The sequence below is a fragment of the Vitis vinifera genome, chromosome 17, assembly GCF_030704535.1.
Source record: "Vitis vinifera cultivar Pinot Noir 40024 chromosome 17, ASM3070453v1".
Classification (NCBI taxonomy): domain Eukaryota; kingdom Viridiplantae; phylum Streptophyta; class Magnoliopsida; order Vitales; family Vitaceae; genus Vitis; species Vitis vinifera.
Genome location: NC_081821.1, coordinates 1,761,045 through 1,781,019, shown reverse-complemented (window position 1 = coordinate 1,781,019; position 19,975 = coordinate 1,761,045). Strand labels below are relative to the sequence as shown.

General features: G+C 33.7%; 3 protein-coding genes across 9 annotated transcripts; 1 reads left to right on the top strand and 2 right to left on the bottom strand.

Annotated features, from left to right (window-relative positions):
- Positions 1–317: 317 nt before the first annotated feature.
- Positions 318–8,884, bottom strand: LOC100250743 (brain protein 44-like protein). 5 transcript variants are annotated; one of them, XM_003634165.4, is made up of 6 exons: positions 8,701–8,806; positions 2,854–2,927; positions 2,169–2,287; positions 2,002–2,056; positions 1,772–1,907; positions 318–578 (listed from the first exon to the last, which is right to left on the bottom strand). In XM_003634165.4, the coding sequence occupies exons 3-6, from the start codon at positions 2,259–2,261 to the stop codon at positions 539–541; spliced, it is 324 nt and encodes a 107-aa protein (XP_003634213.1). In that variant the 5' UTR covers positions 2,262–2,287; positions 2,854–2,927; positions 8,701–8,806; the 3' UTR covers positions 318–538. The 5 variants fall into 5 exon arrangements, with proteins under 5 accessions (XP_003634213.1, XP_059589999.1, XP_002283422.1 ...); XM_059734016.1 differs by lacking the exon at positions 8,701–8,806 and adding an exon at positions 8,397–8,693; XM_002283386.4 differs by lacking the exon at positions 2,854–2,927 and having other exon boundaries at positions 8,701–8,884.
- Positions 8,885–14,009: 5,125 nt separating this feature from the next.
- Positions 14,010–15,821, top strand: LOC104882364 (beta-glucosidase 24). 2 transcript variants are annotated; one of them, XM_010665424.3, is made up of 7 exons: positions 14,011–14,358; positions 14,537–14,622; positions 14,726–14,792; positions 14,893–14,951; positions 15,082–15,187; positions 15,277–15,379; positions 15,479–15,821. In XM_010665424.3, exons 1-6 carry the CDS (start codon positions 14,160–14,162, stop codon positions 15,330–15,332), a joined length of 573 nt encoding a protein of 190 aa, XP_010663726.1. In that variant the 5' UTR covers positions 14,011–14,159; the 3' UTR covers positions 15,333–15,379; positions 15,479–15,821. The 2 variants fall into 2 exon arrangements, with proteins under 2 accessions (XP_059590104.1, XP_010663726.1); XM_059734121.1 differs by having other exon boundaries at positions 14,010–14,358; positions 15,277–15,821.
- Positions 15,749–18,201, bottom strand: LOC100252457 (O-fucosyltransferase 37). 2 transcript variants are annotated; one of them, XM_002279540.4, is made up of 6 exons: positions 17,558–18,201; positions 17,185–17,353; positions 16,943–17,032; positions 16,549–16,832; positions 16,212–16,470; positions 15,749–16,122 (listed from the first exon to the last, which is right to left on the bottom strand). In XM_002279540.4, exons 1-6 carry the CDS (start codon positions 18,199–18,201, stop codon positions 15,880–15,882), a joined length of 1,689 nt encoding a protein of 562 aa, XP_002279576.2. In that variant the 3' UTR covers positions 15,749–15,879. The 2 variants fall into 2 exon arrangements, with proteins under 2 accessions (XP_002279576.2, XP_019081861.1); XM_019226316.2 differs by having other exon boundaries at positions 16,212–16,832.
- Between the last annotated feature and the right edge of the window lie 1,774 nt (positions 18,202–19,975).

The following is a 19,975-nucleotide window of genomic DNA, read 5'->3' as shown; positions in this document are numbered from 1 at the left end:
ACACTCAAACTGGTAACCATTAAGAAGCAAACCCATAGCCGAACCAACTAAACTACCCCTCAAGGTTATTCTTTTGACTCTGTATTTCTCCCTGTTTAATCTTCATTGTACTCATTTTCCATGAAAATAAAAAAATCTACATATTTCTTAGACTTGTGGGGAAGCAGAGACTGCCCAAAGATACATCTAACTAATCTAAGTCTCTCCTCTATCTGTATCATTCATGTAAATACTACTAAACCATCCATGTAAGGCTTCACAGAGGAGGAAAATCAACATTCATCTCTGGGCAGTGCTACATTTCAGTAATGAAATCATGGATCAAATACTACTATCTTACAGATTTATTAATTGCCATAAAAGCAAAGCCACAATAGGAATCAAGATTCATTCGACTGTGATCTGCTTGGTTCTGCTAATACATGCAATAAAATTGAAAGTGAAGTGTTTCAGAGGAGTCTGACACAAGATGCCAGTGGTTTCCAGGAACCCCGACAGAAATCGCTGATCGAGCAAAGTAGAAGAAGGCAGCACCAAGTCAGTTAGATGCAGCTTCGTCTTTCTTCTCCTGCAAGTACCTGTTATAAAGCAAGCAAAGGGGAAGAGTTTTGTTAGTTAATATACTGGGACTTGATGTACCAAGAGAATATTAGGGCTTATTTGGCAACGCTTTCAGAAGCAGCTCTCACAAATTAGTCTTTTAGAACAATTTCTAAAAACAGGTATATGTTATTTTTAAGAATAAAGTTATGCTTACAAACTCAATTTTAATAAGATGAAAAGGGAGAAGATCATGATGAAGGGGGTTTGGGTTAAGATCACAGAAAAGTGATTTCTCTGTATTTTCTTAATTCTCATAATGGTCTACAAAGAAATACGTTTTTGAAAATCACCCTGTTTCATAACAAATTTTCAAACAACCTGTTTTCGGGTCCAAAATTTCCAATATGATGTTCCAAAATACTAAATGATACCAAGTATTGAAGAATTATATAGACACAAAAAGAAAACACACAAATATAGCACGTATCTAAAATTCTTATTCATTTTCTTTGTTTCATACACTACTCCTAAACCCGATAAGGTTCCTCTGTTTCACAGTTACATGAAAGCGGGTAAACACAATGACAGTAGATCAGAAAACCACATAAAATGCAACTGGATTGAGAATATATATAATCCAAAACTAATATTTTTCCCAAATTTTTTCTGTGGCCTAGCATGGAAAGGAAAATAGGTTTCTGAAGAACCGACAGAGCTATCATATAGTTGAGCAAAATTCAATAGGACAACCATACGAAATGCAATTAGGACTGAAAGGTAGTTAGTGCCAAATAGGAATGAAGCCTCCACGGTATTTAAGTGGTGTAGAGGTAGAGCATCAGCAGTTCCGATAAATGGAGTGGATTTAAAAAATTAAAGCATCATTTGAATACATCCACTATTTTCTATTTTTAAAAACAGAAAATGATAACAATTTCTATATAAAATGTAAGAACTTCTTAAGACTAATCTTAAAAAGACAATGGACTTTAATAACTGTTTGAAAAAATTGAGATAATAACAAAATTTTACTACCTCAAATTTTAAAAATTTTAAAAGTAATTTTTTAAAGACATAAGATAAGTCCATATTTTTTATATAAGAATTACCATATTTTATATAGAAGTTATAATTATGCAAAAACACACAGAAAGTGTATCCAAACAAGCACTAAAAAATAAAAAATAAAAATAAAAAGAAAGAAATAGAAGCATCCTTAGTTACTTACCCCTGACCCTTTGCCCAACGGGAGAGTTGATAAAGCTGCACAGTCTCATTTGAGGCATGGCATGCGAGAAGTAGGTAGTTGCGAGGCTGAACCATCCATGCAAACCTCATAAACAGGGCCGAATAAACACACATAGCTGCAGCACCAATTTCAAAAGCCAAATTAGAATCTCAGAAGTCCAATTAATACCAAGAAAATTTCACCTCCTTTGCAAACCCGAATTTTTTAACCTGCTGTCATGTTGCCAGATATCATTTCTGGGGGTTTATTCATGTCCGCCAACCCCTGCCATTCCATAGTAATAGAAAATGTTCACCAGCATGAAATAAATCTCTCTCTGTAAATATGTCGGGTATCTAAACTTGTATATCTAAAGTTTTATGGAAGTGAAACATACAGCAGCAACGAATCCCCAGTTGGCAATAGGTCCCCAAAAATGAGTTGTTTTTGGACCAACTGGACTGTTCAAGAATGCTCGGAAGGAAGCCATATATTACCACTGCTGCTCAAATACCCCTGTAATAGTTTAATTAAAAAGGCCAGGCAAAACAAAATCAATTAGATATGATATCAAATGTGCAAAAGGAGAAACATGTATTATGTAGAAGCAATTCAGAATGAGTTGCAAAACAGGAATGGAGAAACTTAGGGTTTGTTTGCAAACTATTTTTAAAAACAATTTTATAACTCAAAAAAGATGTTTGACAAACTTTTGACTGAACAACAATTTTTTAAAATTTGTTCTCAAAAAAAGATGTTTTTTAGAAGAAATTTGAGATGTTTTCAATTGTTTTCTACAGAGTGTTCTGAGCAATAATTGAAAATATAAAAAATACATTGGAAACTTTTGCATTGTATGTAAATATACAGTAGTCTTCATGAAAAATAAACTAAGAAAACTGTTTTTCATATTTGAGTTTCCAAATTCACCTATTCTGGTTTTTTACATAGTGTTCTGAGCAATAATTGAAAATATAAAAAATACATTGGAAACTATTGCATTGTCCATAAGTGTACAGTAGTGCCCACATTCAAAAATAAACTAAGAAAACTGTTTTTCATATCTGAATTCCCAAACCCACCTATTATGTCCCACCAACCCATCCATGGCCCAAAGAGAGACAACCTATTCAAAGGAGATGAACCCCAACACGGTCTGATGCCCACATTCAAAAAAATTCATGTAAAACCAATAAGGACATTAGTTATGAAATTCAAATGTTAAACAAAAATGAGTTTGCAAGGTACAAGACCATAGATAGCCTCATGACTTGACGTAGGGCATCTAGGATGTGTTTGACATACGGAAATAGGATGGAAACGGGAGCGAATTATAATACTATATAGAAGAGAGGAATCAAAATTCTAGTAGGGGTGAGATGAGGTTCCCATGAAAATGAATTTTTCATTTATATTCTCATTTTAAAAAACAATCCAAACACATTAATGAATGGAAAATGGAATTACTTTCTCATTCTCATTTTCTATTCTAGCATTACAAACATGACCTTATAGTGCTACTAAAGCATTATCAGATTGATATTTCACGATGCTGATGCCACAACAGAATTAATTAGAAAACAGTATCATATTTTCTTCATTGTATATAACAATAACCATTGTAACACATCTTCGTTGGGTGGTTTGGGGATGGGTCAGACACATCTCCTGTTTTGTCCTCATTGAAAAATTGTATGACCAATCTTTGTTCATTGAAAAGGGCCGTGAAGATTTCAGCTTTTGGGGGAGCTTTGCTGTTATTTGAATTTGAGGATAAATTTGAGGCAGAGAGGGTGCTTGCCAGAGGTTCTAGAAGGATCAAGGATAATTTTTTGCATTTAGCAAGATGTACCCCTGAGGCTGGTTGTTTTCTTAAGAGTGGTGTTGTCAAGGAGGTCTGGGTGAGGGTGTTAGGCATTCCTCTGCATCTGTGGAGTCAAGAGGTTTTAAAGAAAACAGGGGACTGTTGTGGTGGGTTTGTTGCTGTGGACGATGACACAGCCTTTTTATCTAATCTGTAGTACAATTATAATGATGTACAATTATACATTAAGGACAGATTGAATATTGTTCAACATTAAGTGCACCAACAGTACAATTATACATTATGGTATTTCTTTTACCCTTTAATTATAATGATGTAGTTAAAATTCCTAGTTAATATCAAACAAGAGGTCCAAAATATAAATATATATAAAATAAAATTATATCAATTATTATGAATTAATCACAAAATTAAAATGAAATAATCATAAAATGTATACTTTTTATTCAAAATTTTCTAATCTCTCAAAACGTCGGTTTGAGTAATAAATAAAAAATAATTAGGATAAGTTATTTTAAAACAAAATTTCCACTATTTAAATATTTTATTAAAATTTCAACTCATTTATCATCTATGATGGCATATGATTGAGACTAAACTATTGTGTGTTTTAATTTGGTAAAAAAAAAAGGGAAAAAAATAAAACAAAAATAGTAAAATAATTTTACTTAAACTAGAATAATAAAATTAGTTAATAAACAACGTGAAGTGGTTTCTATCTAACGTTAGCGTTTGGTTGAAAGGGGAAGAGTGAAGAGAAGACAGGGCATTTCTCATTCGATTCAATTGAATCATCCATCGCCTTAAGGTAACCTAACCCTAACCCTAAGTCTCTTTTCATTCTTTTTCATTTTATTTTTTCAAGTAATTTGTAGAAATCCAAATGAACTGAAAATTTCTGAAACATAAATCAAAGGCTGTGTTGTTGTTCATAAAAGTGAATCCCCATTTTTTGGAAATCTTAAAACAAGTTCGGATTAGGGTTTGTTGAGCTTTCTCTGTTGTAAATTACCTTGATCGTCCGTAAGGCGCTGTTTGGATCTTTGAGAACATCTGAGATCCAATCGGAGACTCATGGAATGAAAAATTAATGTGGTAATTTCTTTCTGATGGTTAGAAGAATCTTATGGAGATAATCTAGAAGTTGAGTGGAAGTCCTTGAGTTTTATAGACTTATTTAAAGTCCAAAACCTATGTTGTAGATGGCTGTTTGATGACTATAAATAGGCAAGATCCTCTTTTGGCCAAATACTTCATAATTCAATCATATTTGTTCACACTGAAAAATAATAATAACAATAAGAATTAAATTGCATAAATTTTTTTCTGCTTAGCAAAAATTCTAGGTAGTGTTTGTGAATTTCTAAAGTTTGTTAGACTGTGTGGATACATGTTTCGCAAAGCGTCTATGGTTTGTTTGTCTTCAATGGAAATGGTTTTATTGTTTGTCTTAAGTGGAAACTCTTTCTTGTAGTCTTTTGGAACTTCTTTGTAGAGGATGTTTGAAAGCTTGAATTTTAGTGATGATATCAAATAAAACCATTATGACTACTCCTCTTAGCAATATTAAAAATATTTTATTATGATAATTTGTAAGCTTGAATTTGAGTGATTATATCAAATAAATCGATCCAACCATTATGATTACTCCTTTTTGCAATATTAAAAACATTTTATCTACAAAGGAAGTGTTTACAAGTTGATTTGATGTTGGAAAGACAAAGGGTAATGGAGGATCCTGAGATGAGAGGCGAGTAAACTAGGGGTTCTAAATAGACTCTCATGATCTCATCAACTTGATCAGGTTTTGGTAATGGGTGATTCGGAGGATCACTTCTCTAATTTGGTGCAAAGCATGGTTGGAATGGATCATTTCCCTCATTCAGATGAGGTGGGGTGAGAATGGGGCTCCGCCCTTCTTGGTTTGAGAATATGTGACTTAAAGTGGAAGGTTCATAGACATGGTTAATTAGTGGTGATAGAGTTATGAGTTTTATGGTTCTTATGGTTTAGTCTGCTCTCAAAGTTGAAAGCTTTGAAAAAGGATTTAAAAGCTTGGGACATTGGGGTCTTTGGAAATGTGAATGTTGCACCAAGGGTAACTTCCAGGATGTGTTACAATGGTTATTTGTTTTTTTTTATAGGTAAATAAGCAAGATATATTAAAAACACTTGCCAAAAGGCACAACAAAGTACACTCAATACAAATAGGGTCGATTGGCAAGCAGGAGAAAAGAAAAGAAAAACCCACCACCCTAACAACAAATAGCCACAAAAGAAACTAAGACGCAAGAGAAAAAAGGAACCCCTATTGCAACCCCAAAAAAGAAACTCCTACTGGGCTCTAAAGCTTCCTGACCCCTTCCCTAAATTCTGGCACCCCCTCCCCTTTCCCCTTACAGTGGATGGAGAGCAATCATAGTTAACTTAACTCTCTAGCTTTCGGATTTCCTTCTCAAAACGGGGAGAAGGCAAAGATTTCTTCTTTCCCCCTGACCCCTTTACCCCCTTTTTTCTCAAATCCAGATTCTTAAGAAGAAGACTGATTTCCTTTTCTAAGCCCACAACTAGCACCCCCAAACTGCTACTGACCTTGACAAAGCTACTGGGCAAACTAACAAATTCCTCCCCCTCCGCAGCACTTTCGAAGCCCAGATCATAAGGTGAAACCATCTCCTCATCCCTTACCACAAACTCCTTACTAGAAGGACTCTTCACTGCATTTCCCGAAAGCTCCAAAAAAGGGCCATCCTAAAGCAACATCACTAAGGGCTGGTATCCAAGGCTCAAAGGTTCCACAGACAGGAGGGTAGAACTCCTAGCATGTCTATTCGCCTCTACCACAAGAGACTTGTCTGTGATCACTACACGAGATTCTAGCGGAGACCAAGGGCCTCGTCTTGCACCACTCCACTCCTCGCACCTCACGGCCGCCATGAAGTCATCAGCATTGTTATTTTTGTTCTAAATTCTAAGTCATCTCAGTGACCAGGGGGCTTTCCCAATCTCAAATTGAGGTTGTTGGGCTGGCCTAGTAGATATTGGAGTAAAGCACTAGTGTCTAATCATGGAAATATATACTGCACCTGATTGAGCACAGTTGTACACTTTGTATGTTGATGATAACAATGAACTGGCTTTCTAGTTAGACACAAGTAAAGGGAAAGAAGAGCATCAACTCATGACTTTAATTAGACTTGGCCTCTATGAAGTAGGAATTCTGTGCAGTTTAGCCTAACACCATACCAACATAATTGGACAAAAAAATAATCAGATAGACAAAATAAAATAAGCAAAAGTAGCAAAAAGCTGCCTTTAAACCAGATGGACAAGTGAAAAACTTAGTATGTATCATTGATAAATGGATTGTTCCAATTGGCAAGGTAGAGAGCTATTTGATGAAGAAAACAATCATAAGAAAGGTAATTTCAGTATCTAAGTTATAAAACTTATATTTTTTGACAATAGAATTGAGATCTTGTTTCTCTTGGAAATGAGTCTAAGACCTGAGCAGAACCCTGCCTACAAATAGCAGACCGCTATAAAATAGGCATAGAACTCATGGTCAGGCTCATATAAGACTCTTCATGATCTAGAACACCAAAGAAAGGGGGCAACTTATTAAAGTCAAGACTCTTCAAAGGCCATAGATATGATTAGAGGTTATACCAGAAAGGTCTAGGGCTTCAATTACAGACTCCAAACTTTTTTCAAATCACAAGAAGCAACTTTACTGGAAGTAACTTTTAATTGCTTGTCAATCATCCATTTCCAATTATTTTAATTTTCTACACACTTCAAATTCCTGCACACTATTCTAGTTTCTTTACTTTTCTGCATATTTACTTTTCTACTAGTTTAACCTATTATCAAATAGCTTAAATTAGATTTGGCTCTCTAATTTGCACAACCCTTGATAAAGTGAAATTATTGAAGCCTTCTTAGGTAAGTTAGGCAAAGTGTACACGACAGGGTTCCCCATTTTTTACCATCACCGGGCATGATCAACCCACATGGTTTAGAGCTCGAATTCTCTAGTTCTAGGCTAATACATTTTCTCAGGATCGCATATGCACTATGTTCACTTGGGAACAAGATTGACTTGGCTAATTTCAGGGCTCGTCATCTTTGAATTGAAAATTGACCAAAAAATTATTTCAGACCTTATTTTAGCCCAGTGAACTAGTGGCTCTAGTTTAAGCAAGGTGATGGCAGCAAAGACATGTGGTTGGAGTCGATACAAATAAAACAAGATGAGTTGCAGCTAAAGTTCGTCCATTATGAAAGAATTAAATTTTCAAAGGAATATATATATATATTTTTTTCCCTTTTCATTTACATGTCTTTCCTCTCTTGTGTACTCCCTTGGTAGATATGATTCAAGTTAAATGAAAGTACAGAGACATGGAGAAGGCCACTAAGGTTATCAAGTAAAAACATATATAGAAATGAACAATAGGATTCATGAGCAGAATTGCCATCCCAAGATGAAAGGACAAGCTTGAATTATGGCGGGACCTATTCCTACATTTTCATTTCTAAAATGCTAAATGTAAATAAATAAATAAAAATGCTAGCAGTGGATCTTTATCTTGGAGATGATTCTCGAGTACCCATATGGAAAAAAATAAAAAATAAAAAATAATAAATAAATAAATAAATAAATAATAATAATGTGAAGAATAAAAATCACAAAATTAAAGACAAATAAACAGCAATGAGACAACAACCATATCAAACGGGCTCTAAATAACAAGATATCACCAAACAAAGTTTTTCTTCCTTAAAAAAGAAACGAACCTGCAACACTTGAACCCAAAAACCCTAAACAGAGCAATTGCATATGTGAACCAGAAGAGAATGAGAGTTGTAGAGAGAGAAGTACTGGGAAATGAGACTCGACTGCTCTATTGAAAAATAGATCTAAAACTGTTAAGGCTTGGAAGTAATTCCCGTAAAAACATTTGAGGATTTACAGATTTCATTTTCTCATACTTTCCTCCTAACCAAACAATCCTAAAACCAAAACCCTAACTAACATTTCAAGACAATCAGACATTAAAAAAGAAGGGAAAAAAAAAGAAAGAAGAGAACAGAGGGTTACCTTCGATCCGATCAACGATGTCTAATGAAAGTGGAGCGTCTTTCCTACCGTGTAGTCTCGGATGGAGAGCGATGGAGGAGGACAATGAAGGAGAGACGTATGAGTCAACAGGAAAGGGAGGTATCGGGAATCATTGGGGGCATTTTTGGAATTTCCAAAAATTTTGAAATGTTTTCTTAAAACACACCTGTCAAGTGATTCTCGATAAATCTCTTTTAAATGTTTTCCCAATTTTTCAAAAGGGTTTTGTAAAATTTGTCAAACATCCCATTTTCACCTCAAAAACACTTTTAAAAATCATTACAAATGGGCTCTAAATTAGAAAAATTATATTTTAAAAATATATATAAAATATTATTAAAAAATAATTAGGAACAAAATATGTATTTTCTTTGTTTAGCATCCATGAATTTGAACATAAACAAAATTGTTTTAAATAAAAATATGAATAAAATTTAAAATAATACATTGTTTTAAATATAAGAGGAATAAAAAATAAATAAAACATAAATATGTTTTTAAATCATTTTAAGATTAAATACATTGTGCCTCTTAATTTTTGACATGTTTTATACTTTGTTTTCTCATATTTAAAATTCATCTCTTTATTTCTTAAATTTATTAAAACGTAACATTTTACCCCTTAAACTTATTAAAAAGTCAATAAATAGTTTATAAATAATGATAAATATAAGAAAAACATCTATTGCCTACGTTTGACCCACCACACTTTATATGAATATCTCTTTAAAATAAAAATTAAGAACTACTTATTATTATATTTTGAAAACATTTGAAAATTTTCATTTTCAAAATTGATTTTACTTAATTTCATACCAGTATTCAAACCAAAGTATAAAAAAAAGTAATCATTTTTATAATTTTATGAAAGATTTGTAATTAGGGGTAAAATGTCGGGTTTTAAATGTGAGAGGGCCAAATATAAAACAAGTTGAGGGGTAGGTAAAATGTACTTAACCCATAATTTCATTTCATGTCTACTACTTTATCTCCAATCTAATCTATTTTATATAATGAAAAAAAAATTAAAATATAAATAAAATTTCAGATAATTTTCATGATACCTTATTTTTATTCTTCTTTCATGTTTAACCCACCAAAAATTTTATTTTAATTTAAGATCCAAAAATCAGCCAAAATCGGAAAGCTTCTAAGTTAATTATTTACCACAACCGTTTCTTGTTTGTCTTCAACTTGCAGGCAACAACTTACTAGATCGGCAAATTAGGACCTTGTGCCTAACCAACCCCTCAATGTCAATCATTTTTTGCAAGACATGGATTAATATTCGTTTGGGAGTGCTTTTAAAAAAATATTTTGGTTTTAATTATTATTTTTTTAAAAAAAAATAGATATTTGAGACAATTTAGAAAATACTTTCAAATAGTTATTTTAAAAACACTTATGGTAAAAAAAAAATTTTGAAAAGAAATAAAAACACAAAATTTTTAAAAAGTACTTCAAAAATTTTGAAAAATTACTTATATTGTTTTACAACAAATACTTGATAAGTGATTTTTAAAAATATATACTTTCAAAGGAAATAATTTTTTAAGAGAGGTACTTTAAATAAAAATATTGTAAAATACACTTTCATAGTGTTTCGTGAAGAACGTTTCATTGGTAATTCTTCTAAATATATTTTAAAAATAAAATACTGTTATTAAAAATACTTTGAATAGAAATAAGAACAAACACATTTTAGGAATCTATTCGACGATGTTTTTATAAAACATTTATAGCATAAAAAATGTTTTTTTTTAAATCACATATTTAACAAAATTTTAAAAGTATTTATAAAAGTTGAAAAATCATTTATAGTACTTCTTAAATAAATACTAAATAGATAATTATTCAAATATGCCTTTAGGCTATGTTGAATTGCTAGATATAACATGGAATAAGATAAAAGAGGGGATAATATATCTTATCTCATATTTGTTTAATGATATGAGACAGTATTGATTATTGCACCACTAGCCCCACCCAATTTATAATGAGAATATTTTCGTTTTATTTTATTTTATGTATTATTTTCATTATGCACGTAATGAAGGAGTTGTATGAGATGAAAATCTCAAATATAGTTTTGGAACAAAGATTTTTTTAAATGACGATGATAATAGACGTCAACTCGATTCCAAGGAAATTATGCAGAAGCTTTATATAACTATTATGAAGTTACGCAATTAGAAATTGATCCCCATAATGAAAGTTACATGTTATACAACATGAGAGGACTTTTCTCAATAGTACGGTAATTTAAAAAAGTTATGCTTAAATTATTATAGTAGAAGAAGTTATTACAAATATATGGTAGTTTTTGCCACATAGGAGAGAGGAGAGAGAGTGAACGGATAAATTTTTTTAAAACCAAAATCATCTTTTCAAATTTCAAAAGACGAAATCGTCTTTTCAAAGAAAGGGAACTCGTCTCTTCAAGAGACGAGTTCCATGAAAAAAAATATATATATTTTTTTAAAAAAATTCCTCATTTATTAAAAAAACTTCTTAAAGGAACTCGTCTATTCAAGAGATGAGTTCCATGATATAAAAAATAAAAAATAAAATAACAATTCCTCAAGGGAACTCGTCTCTTCAAGAGACGAGTTCCTTGAAAATATATATATATATATATATTTAAAAAAATTTCCAAATTATAAAATAAAAAAAATAAAAAAAAAACATTGCTCAAGGGAACTCGTCTCTTGAAGAGACGAGTTCCCATGGAAAAAAATTTAAAAAAAATTCCCAAATTTAAAAAAAAAAAAAAATTCCTCAAGGGAACTCGTCTCTTGAAGAGAGGAGTTCCCATGGAAATTTTTTTTTCCAAATTAAAAAAAAAAAGAAAATTCCTAAAAAAAAACAATTCCTCAAGGGAACTCGTTTCTTCAAGAGACGAGTTCCCATGGAAAAAAAATATATATATTTTTTTTAAATTCCCAAATTAAAAAAAAAAAAAAAAAACAATTCCTCAATGGAACTCGTCTCTTGAAGAGACGAGTTCCATGAAATATATATATATATATATATATATATATATATATATATATATATATATTTTAAAAAATTCCCAAATTATTAAAAAAAAAAAAAAAAAAGGCAAGGGAACTCGTCTCTTCACCCATGGGAAAAAAAAATTCCCAAATTAAGGAAAAAAAAAAAAAAAAAGCAATTCCTCAAGGGAACTCGTCTCTTCAAGAGACGAGTTCCCATGGAAAAAAAAAATATATATTTTTTAAAAGTATATAATTTTTAAAAAAAAATAAAAAAAATTCCTCAAGGGAACTCGTCTCTTGAAGAGACGAGTTCCTATGGAAAAAAAATATATATTTTTTTTAAAAAATCCCAAATTAAATTAAAAATAAATAAATAAATAAATAAATAATTTCCTCAAGGGAACTCGTCTCTTGAAGAGACGAGTTCCCATGGGAAAAAAAAATTCCCAAATTAAAAAAAAGAAAAAAAAAAGAGGAATTTCCTCCGGGGAACTCGTCTCTTCAAGAGACGAGTTCCCATGGAAAAAAAAAATATTTTTTTAAAAAAAATATATAATTAAAAAAAAAAAAAGGAATTTCCTCAAGGGAACTCGTCTCTTCAAGAGACGAGTTCCCATGGAAAAAAAATATTTAAAAATATATATATATATATATATATTTAAAAAAATTCCCAAAATAAATAAAGGAATTTCCTCAAGGGAACTCGTCTTTTCAAGAGACGAGTTCCATGAAAATATATATATATATATATATTTAAAAAAATTCCCAAATTATTAAATTAAAAAAAAAAAAAAACAATTCCTCAAGGGAACTCGTCTCTTGAAGAGACGAGCTCCCATGGAAAAAAATATATATTTTTTAAAAAAAATTCCCAAATTAAAAAAAAAAAAATCGTCTCTTCCAAAAAATTCCCAAATTATTATTTTTTTATAATTTGAGATTTTAAAAAAAAATTTAAAAATATTAGTTTTTTTTAAGGAGACTATTTCCCCTTTGAATTTTTTTTTATTTTATAATTTGGGATTTAAAAAAAAAAATATTAATTTTTTTTAATGGGAACTCGTCTTTTCAAGAGACGATTTCCCTTTTGGATTTTTTTTTTTACATTTGGGATTTTTAAAAAAAAATATATTAATTTTTTTTCATGTGAACTCGTCTCTTCAAGAGATGAGTTACCTTGACCATTTTTTTTTTTTTAATTTGGGAATTTTAAAAAAAAAAAATATTTTTTTTTCATGGGAACTCGTCTCATGAAGAAGAGACGAGTTCCCTTGAGGAATTGTTTTTTTTTTTTTTTTTTTTTTAAATAATTTGGGAATTTTTTTAAAAATATATATATATATATATATTTTTTCATGGAACTCGTATCTTGAAGAGACGAGTTCCCTTGAGGAATTTTTTTTTTTTTTTTTAATTTGGGAATTTTTTTAAAAAAATATATATATTTTTTTTCCAAGAGAACTCGTCTCTTCAAGAGATGAGTTCCCTTAAGGAATTGCTTTTTTTTTTTTTAATAATTTGGGAATTTTTTTAAATATATATATATATATATATATATATATATATATATATATATATATATTTTCATGGAACTCGTCTCTTGAAGAGACGAGTTCCCTTGAGTAAATGGGGAATTTTTTAAAAAATATATATATTTTTTTTTCATGGAACTTGTCTCTTCAAGAGACGAGTTCCCTTTGTTCGAAAAGACGATTTCGCCTTTTGAAATTTGAAAAGATGATTTTAGTTTTAAAAAAATTTATCCGTTCATCCTCTCTCCTCTCTCCTCTCTCCTCTCTCCTAGGTGGCAAAAACTACCATATATTTGTAATAACTTCTTCTACTACAATAATTTAAGCATAACTTTTTTAAATTACCGTACTATTAAGAAAAGTCCCAACATGAGACTTATCCACACAAGTAATGAAGAGCATACAAAAGTTTTGGAATATTATTTTTAGGCATTAGAACGAAAGTCATTCTTACCACAAACTTGTTATGATATGTCATTACGGGTCACTATCTCCACTATAAAACAAAAAAGAAAAGAAAAAAGAGCTATTAGAAAAAACAAATGTCATTATATATGACCATGTTCTGTCACTACATATCATTATCTCCACTATAGAAAGGAAAAAAAATAGAGATATTAGAAAAAAAAAAAAAGGCCCTTTTATTCAAAATCTTCAAAATCAAAAGCCTTTTATTCATGATTATTAAATTAGTTAAATGGATCACACGTTGAGCTAAGTAATATAATATTTAGGCTTTGGTAAGGAAAAACTAAAAAGGGCGTTCCCATCCGTTATGTAAAAATAATTATTACCCACTAACAGATTTGACGCAACATTAATAAAATTGAATTAATACTAGCCACGTGATCTTCCTTGGACTAGGGCTATACTGTGACAGTTGTGGAGGTTGTTCAGCCGGACTCTAATGAAAGCAGAAACCATTTCTTTAATGCCGTGCCGTTGTCCTCATCGCGAGAGCCTGAGCCAAACTGTGAGAAAAGAGGAAAGAAGAACACACACACTTAAAGAAAATTTCAGATTTTTATCATCAATGAAGATAATTTGGCGACTTCTAAGGGTCTGTGTCTTTGCTCTTCTTGTGAATCCATTTGCAGAGGCCTCGGGTTCGTTATCTTCGTCCTCCTCTAATCTTCATGTTCGAGGAAGCTCCAAATTTGAAAGATAGAACGTAGAGCCAAGTTTTTTTCCATTGAAAAGCATCGATAATCAAAATGTTAAGAGTATCGTGTTCATCTAAATTTAATTTGAATGGTAAAAGGCTCTGTATATGCTGTCTTGCAGTAAACGTGATCACCGAGAAATTGGAGGTTGTGAGATCAGATTTCCCAAGAGATTTTATGTTTGGAACAGCTACCTCTGCTGTGCAGGTACATTCCTCATTCCAGCTCTCCTACATTTCCTCATTCTGAATCCTTTCCACGAGAAGCTCAGCAGATTCATGTTCTGATGCGAATGTAAATTTGATTGCAGATAGAAGAATCGGCAAACGGAGTGCGAGGGCCAAGCGTTTGGGACTCTTTCGCTCACAACTTCTCAGGTTTTTTCAAGCTTAATTTATATAATTTTCCTTCGTTGCTTCATTATTCCTTTTTTTCTCACCATATGAAATGTAATCCTGGTATAATTCTTTGACACAGCAAAATTTGCAGACCATAGTACCGGGGACATAGCCATCAACTCATACGAACGGTACAAGGTGAGGCGAAAGAACACATGAATCCCTAAGCCAACTACCGTTCACATCATCTTTGCTGGAAAAAATTTGCAAAAAAAAAAACTGTCGTCATGTTTGGTGTATAAATTCATTCATTTTGCTTACACTGCAGGCTGAAGGAAGCTTCTTTCTTTACATTTACCCTGAAGGGCTGCAGAAACTCTTGGAATACATCAAGGACAGATACCAAAACCCGAAAATCTACATCACTGAAAATGGTTGGTGCCTGCTCCTTTTCTAGGCCATGATTTCAAGTCATACGTTGTATTTGTAACGAATGATGTATCCCTGTGGCTTCCATATTCAGGGATTAATGAGGCTATGGTTGATGGACTTGAGGAGGCTCTACACGATCCGCACTGAATTGCCTATGTCCTTAGACATCTGTATATGACCAGTAAAGCCTTGGAGTAAGTCATCTGAATCAATTCAATATTTGCTTGCCGTATTGGGCTGATTTAGCTTAGACATTGATGCAAGCTCTGTTGCTACTCTGCAATATTTCACAGAAATGGGGTGGATGTGAAGGGCTATTTCTACTGGTCTCTGTTCTACAGCTTTGAATTCGGATCAGGATACAACTTAAGATACGGATTTTACTACATAGATTACAAGGACAACCTAAAGGGCATCATCCCCAAAGAGTCTGCCAAGTGGGTATCTGATTTTCTCAAGAGGCAGTGACACAAAGCCAGACTCAGAAGAAAGCTGCAACTTCAGGGCATCCCCATATGGCAAAGGAAACTGTGGAAAATGTACTGATGCTCGTCTTCTTAATGTAGGTGTGACTTTGGCTTGGGGCTTTTCCCCTTATATTCACATATGGAGTATGAACAAAGTAGCATATGTACATGATTTTGAGAGGTAAAAGAGGAAAAATGTGGGTATGCTCTAAAGTGTTTGCAGATTGTTAGCTTCTTAGGAGAGGCCTGTTGCTGTGTCTGCACATGCATTCAGGCACTGGGTAAGCAATCACATCCCGGGTACTTCTCTTGTTTGTCCTTTTCTCAGGCTGGCCCTGATATCTGCTGTGCAGCTTCCTCATGATGCTTCTGAACTCTGCCTCAGAAATGGAGGCGTCTTCGAAGAAAGCAATCATTTCTCGCTTGTCTGGCTTTACAAATTTCCTATGCCCAACGTATGCGCGATGACCCTGTCAAGTAACCAACAGAAACACTGGTGAATGGGTGAATTTTTCTGGTGAAGTTTGGGTTGGAAGAGTATTAATTGATCCCCTTTTACCTGCATGGCTCGCCCCATGTTGCCTCCATGGGAAGGTAGGAACACGTCACTGCTCAGCGATACAATGTAGTCCAGAGCAGCCATAGCAGATGGTCTGTTGACGTATGGTGAGAGCTCGCCTTCTCGTGCCAGCATTTCCTTTGTTACCACATTTGGAAACTCCCCCATAAGGGCCTGCAGCGCCTTGGCTCCCCCAAATGGCTCTCCTCCTGCCCTGTACACTCGTGCAGTCCTCGGAGCCCCTAGAGCCTTAAGCAGCCTGCAGTAGAATGAGATCAGATAGTGTCCCAGATCGCATTCCAACAAAGATATTTCCCAAGATGCAGAGTCACTAAACCTTGCTACTTCTAAGGCATTTAGAGGACAAAGTCCAGCAAGTCTTCGCTGAGTGTAGGTCATGTTCAACCTTCCAGTGAGGAGTCTAGGTCGAGACTCACGAATCTTCCTAATAATATCATCATACTCGGGGCCTAAACCAGTAAGACATCCAGTTCTCACCCACACATCCTTCTCGAGACGGAGATGGAGAGCGATATATGGCCCCTCAATCCACATTCTTCTTGCAAACCTATCGCCAAGCTCCTGAATTGGAGCTGCAAATCTTAGTGCATGGAAAGCTACCTGCAAAATTAACAAGAACCCAAAAAACCTTCAAGTATTGGGACTAGTAGGATTTATATGTACATAATCTGAAGTCTGAACTTGTTGATGGTAATCAAATTCCATTCTACCTTACACCGAAGCTTCTGAAGATCAAGTGGAAGATTCTTGGAGAGCTTAGAATCTATCCCTTTTAGTATGAGAACACCTTCTTTGTTCAGCTACATGCATTAACCAAAATTTCAGACAGTGCCATATAAAAGGGAAATGGCCTTAAAGAAGAAGCTAGATACAAAAGAAAATTGCAGTACAGAGAGCAGAAATCAAAGAAGGAAAGATGATAAAGAAGAGTTTGAGTTCAATTTCTTTTTACTTCTGTGAGGAATTTAGTACGGATCCAAAGGGGCGAAACATTGAGGGGCATTCGTGTGTTAATTGTTGGTTTTGAACTCAAATGCGTGGAGGGAAGAGATGATACAACTCGAACATCAGCTTGTAAGGTCCTCTTGAAATGATCCACATCGAAAATATCAGAAAATTCACTGCGAACAACACCAAAAAAGATGGTTACCCCAGCCTGAAAAGGTACTAAAAAGAAAATTTGCAGACTTAAGTATGAGCAGAAGATCATAAATTAATGTAACTCAATCCATTTTCAATTCTTTGAGATCATTCTTTTATTCATTTTTACAAATCTAAAGCCCTGTTATTCTTTAGTTTGAAGAAATAATGATCTGAATTGTTACCTTTCATCTTTCCAAATCTGATTAATCTCAAGAACCGGCACAACCAGGGCTGCTTCAAGAATTCTCGCAATAACGACTGCATCAACAATCTGATTCTTCTGTTGATTCAATCCTCCTGAGACTACCACCACCAAGAACCTGTGCTTCTCCTTTGATATCTTAGCAGATGCTTTCCGGTACAGTATACTGAAATCCAAACAAGGCCTGTACCCTTCTCCATCAGGCTGTGCCCAGAACTCTGCCTCCTCCTTTGTCATGTTCCTGGAAACCGCATGAGCTGGTAAGGGCACTGTTGCACTCCTTGACAGCACTACTGGCTCTTGATTCTTAGTAGAAAGTGAGGCCAAAGATAGATGAGAGTTTGGAGGAGGCAACAGAGTGGGGAAAGAGGTTAATGGACATGGACATGGCACTAGGTTCTGAGAAACGAACACCAACCTGAGCAGAGAAAGTCCCAAGAAAGAGACGAGAATGAGAAGGAAGATCATGAAAAAAGAGCTTCTTGGTGGGAATGAAGAACACGACCTGTGGCTTCTTGGGGTTTTGTTGAGAAGTGAAGTAAGTGGAGAGACACGAAATAGGGTGAAGAGTGGAGATGGGATTACAGTGATGAAGCTGTTCTTGATGTTTCTGTGCCTAGCCATGGAAGAAGATGGATTATTCTTTGTGAAGGGTGATGGGTGATGGGTGATGGGTTTTCTTTATTTACAGTGATGGAGGACTTCTTGATGCTCTTCCAGCTGTGAGGTGGAGACAAGAAGCGTATGAAACGGAGAAAATGAAGAATGAGAGAGATATAAACGGAGGGAAATGAGAGATGGACCAGATAGTTTAAGCTTGGGGTGATTATGGCTCCTAATATCTGCTCTTGATTAAGGGATGAAAAGTCTAATATGCCCTTCGATTCTTGGAGAATTATAGGGAGAATGGTGATGCACTGAAGGGTGTGGAGGGTGTTTCGGTCATAAAACATGTAGTAAGAGCTGGACGTTTTTCCAGTTGGGGATGTTACTCATTTAATGTTTAAGAAATCAATTTTAAAAAATAAAATCTTGGAAGTATTTATATAATATATTCTCCATCTTTTTTTTTTTTTTTTTGGTTGCATTTTCAATTGTTCATCATAGCACTCTAAAAAAAATAACTAAAAACATCTCAATTTTTTTGAAATTTTTGAGTTTGATGATTTTTTAGAATATCAAAACAGTCAGTTTATGGCTTAAATTCTCTCAACCACAATGAAATGAGAAATTTTGTGTTCTTTATTTTTTTTCTTTTTCCTTATTTGTTTCATTCTTTGAAAGGGTCAAACAATAAAGCTGAAAAAGAAAGAAACAAAGACATCAAGCATCTAAATCCAGGATGAGGTTGGAATGGTTCTCATAAGATTTCAAACGAGGCCAAAAAGATTAACGACAATAGGATTCCATCATAAAAGCGAAAATTGTACATGAAAGAAAGGTTCAAATGACAGAGGATGAAGCCCCTAAAAGAGCAAATAGTTCAGAGATTAAACCAACTGTGGATGCTGAAGAGCAGGTGAGAACTTCACCATCTGCTGAACTGCCACTGCGTGTGCCTCTGGATCCACTTCAAGCCTGGGAAGCAGAGAGTTGAGCTTCATATCAAGTTTGGTGAGGCCCACATACATTGCTAACTGCTACAACCTTCTTCTTGAGCCCATTCAGAGTTTCTATTCCCACCAATTTTGCTGCCTGTTTATGGGAAAGAATTTAGCAGATATAATAAAGTTCTATCAACACAAACAGGATTACTAGAAAAAGCGGAGGCCGGGCATGCCTTGCTGATAAAAGCAATGGAGTCTGCGTTTCCAGCCATGCCAAACGCTCCAAACACGGGCTTCATCATCACCTGCTCCAAGGATGAAGATTAACAGAAGTTAGTAGTAACTTCCATTTACCATACATGCAATGGAAAGATGCCTATCACTTGCAGCAAACTTTATGGTTCTTTCAGTTCATATATGTCACTGAAACATGGGGTTTTTCTTCAATTTTTATTTAAATTTTTCATGTTTTAATCCAAGGAAAACCACTTCTTTCATTGTTTCTTGCAATGACAAACATGTTCCCTCAGATCTTGTCATGGCAATGGCCACATACAGTGACCAGGAGTCCAGCCCCCTTAGCTGGTTAGGCATTATTTATTAGACCCGTAAGGCTTAGAACCTGCCAGGCGGAAACTGATCCAGGAAAGTTCAAACAGTCAGAGAAAACAGGACAGAACAGGAACAAAGCAAAGAGACTCCAGTAGGCTCAGCTAAAGAAACTAAAGAAATCACAGTTGATAAGAACACTGAAAAACATAAAAATAAATAAAAAAGAAAGGGTTTTCTTAACTATGTATTTTTGACATACATATGGCATATATACATGTGTTTAAGCATCCTTCTATGTA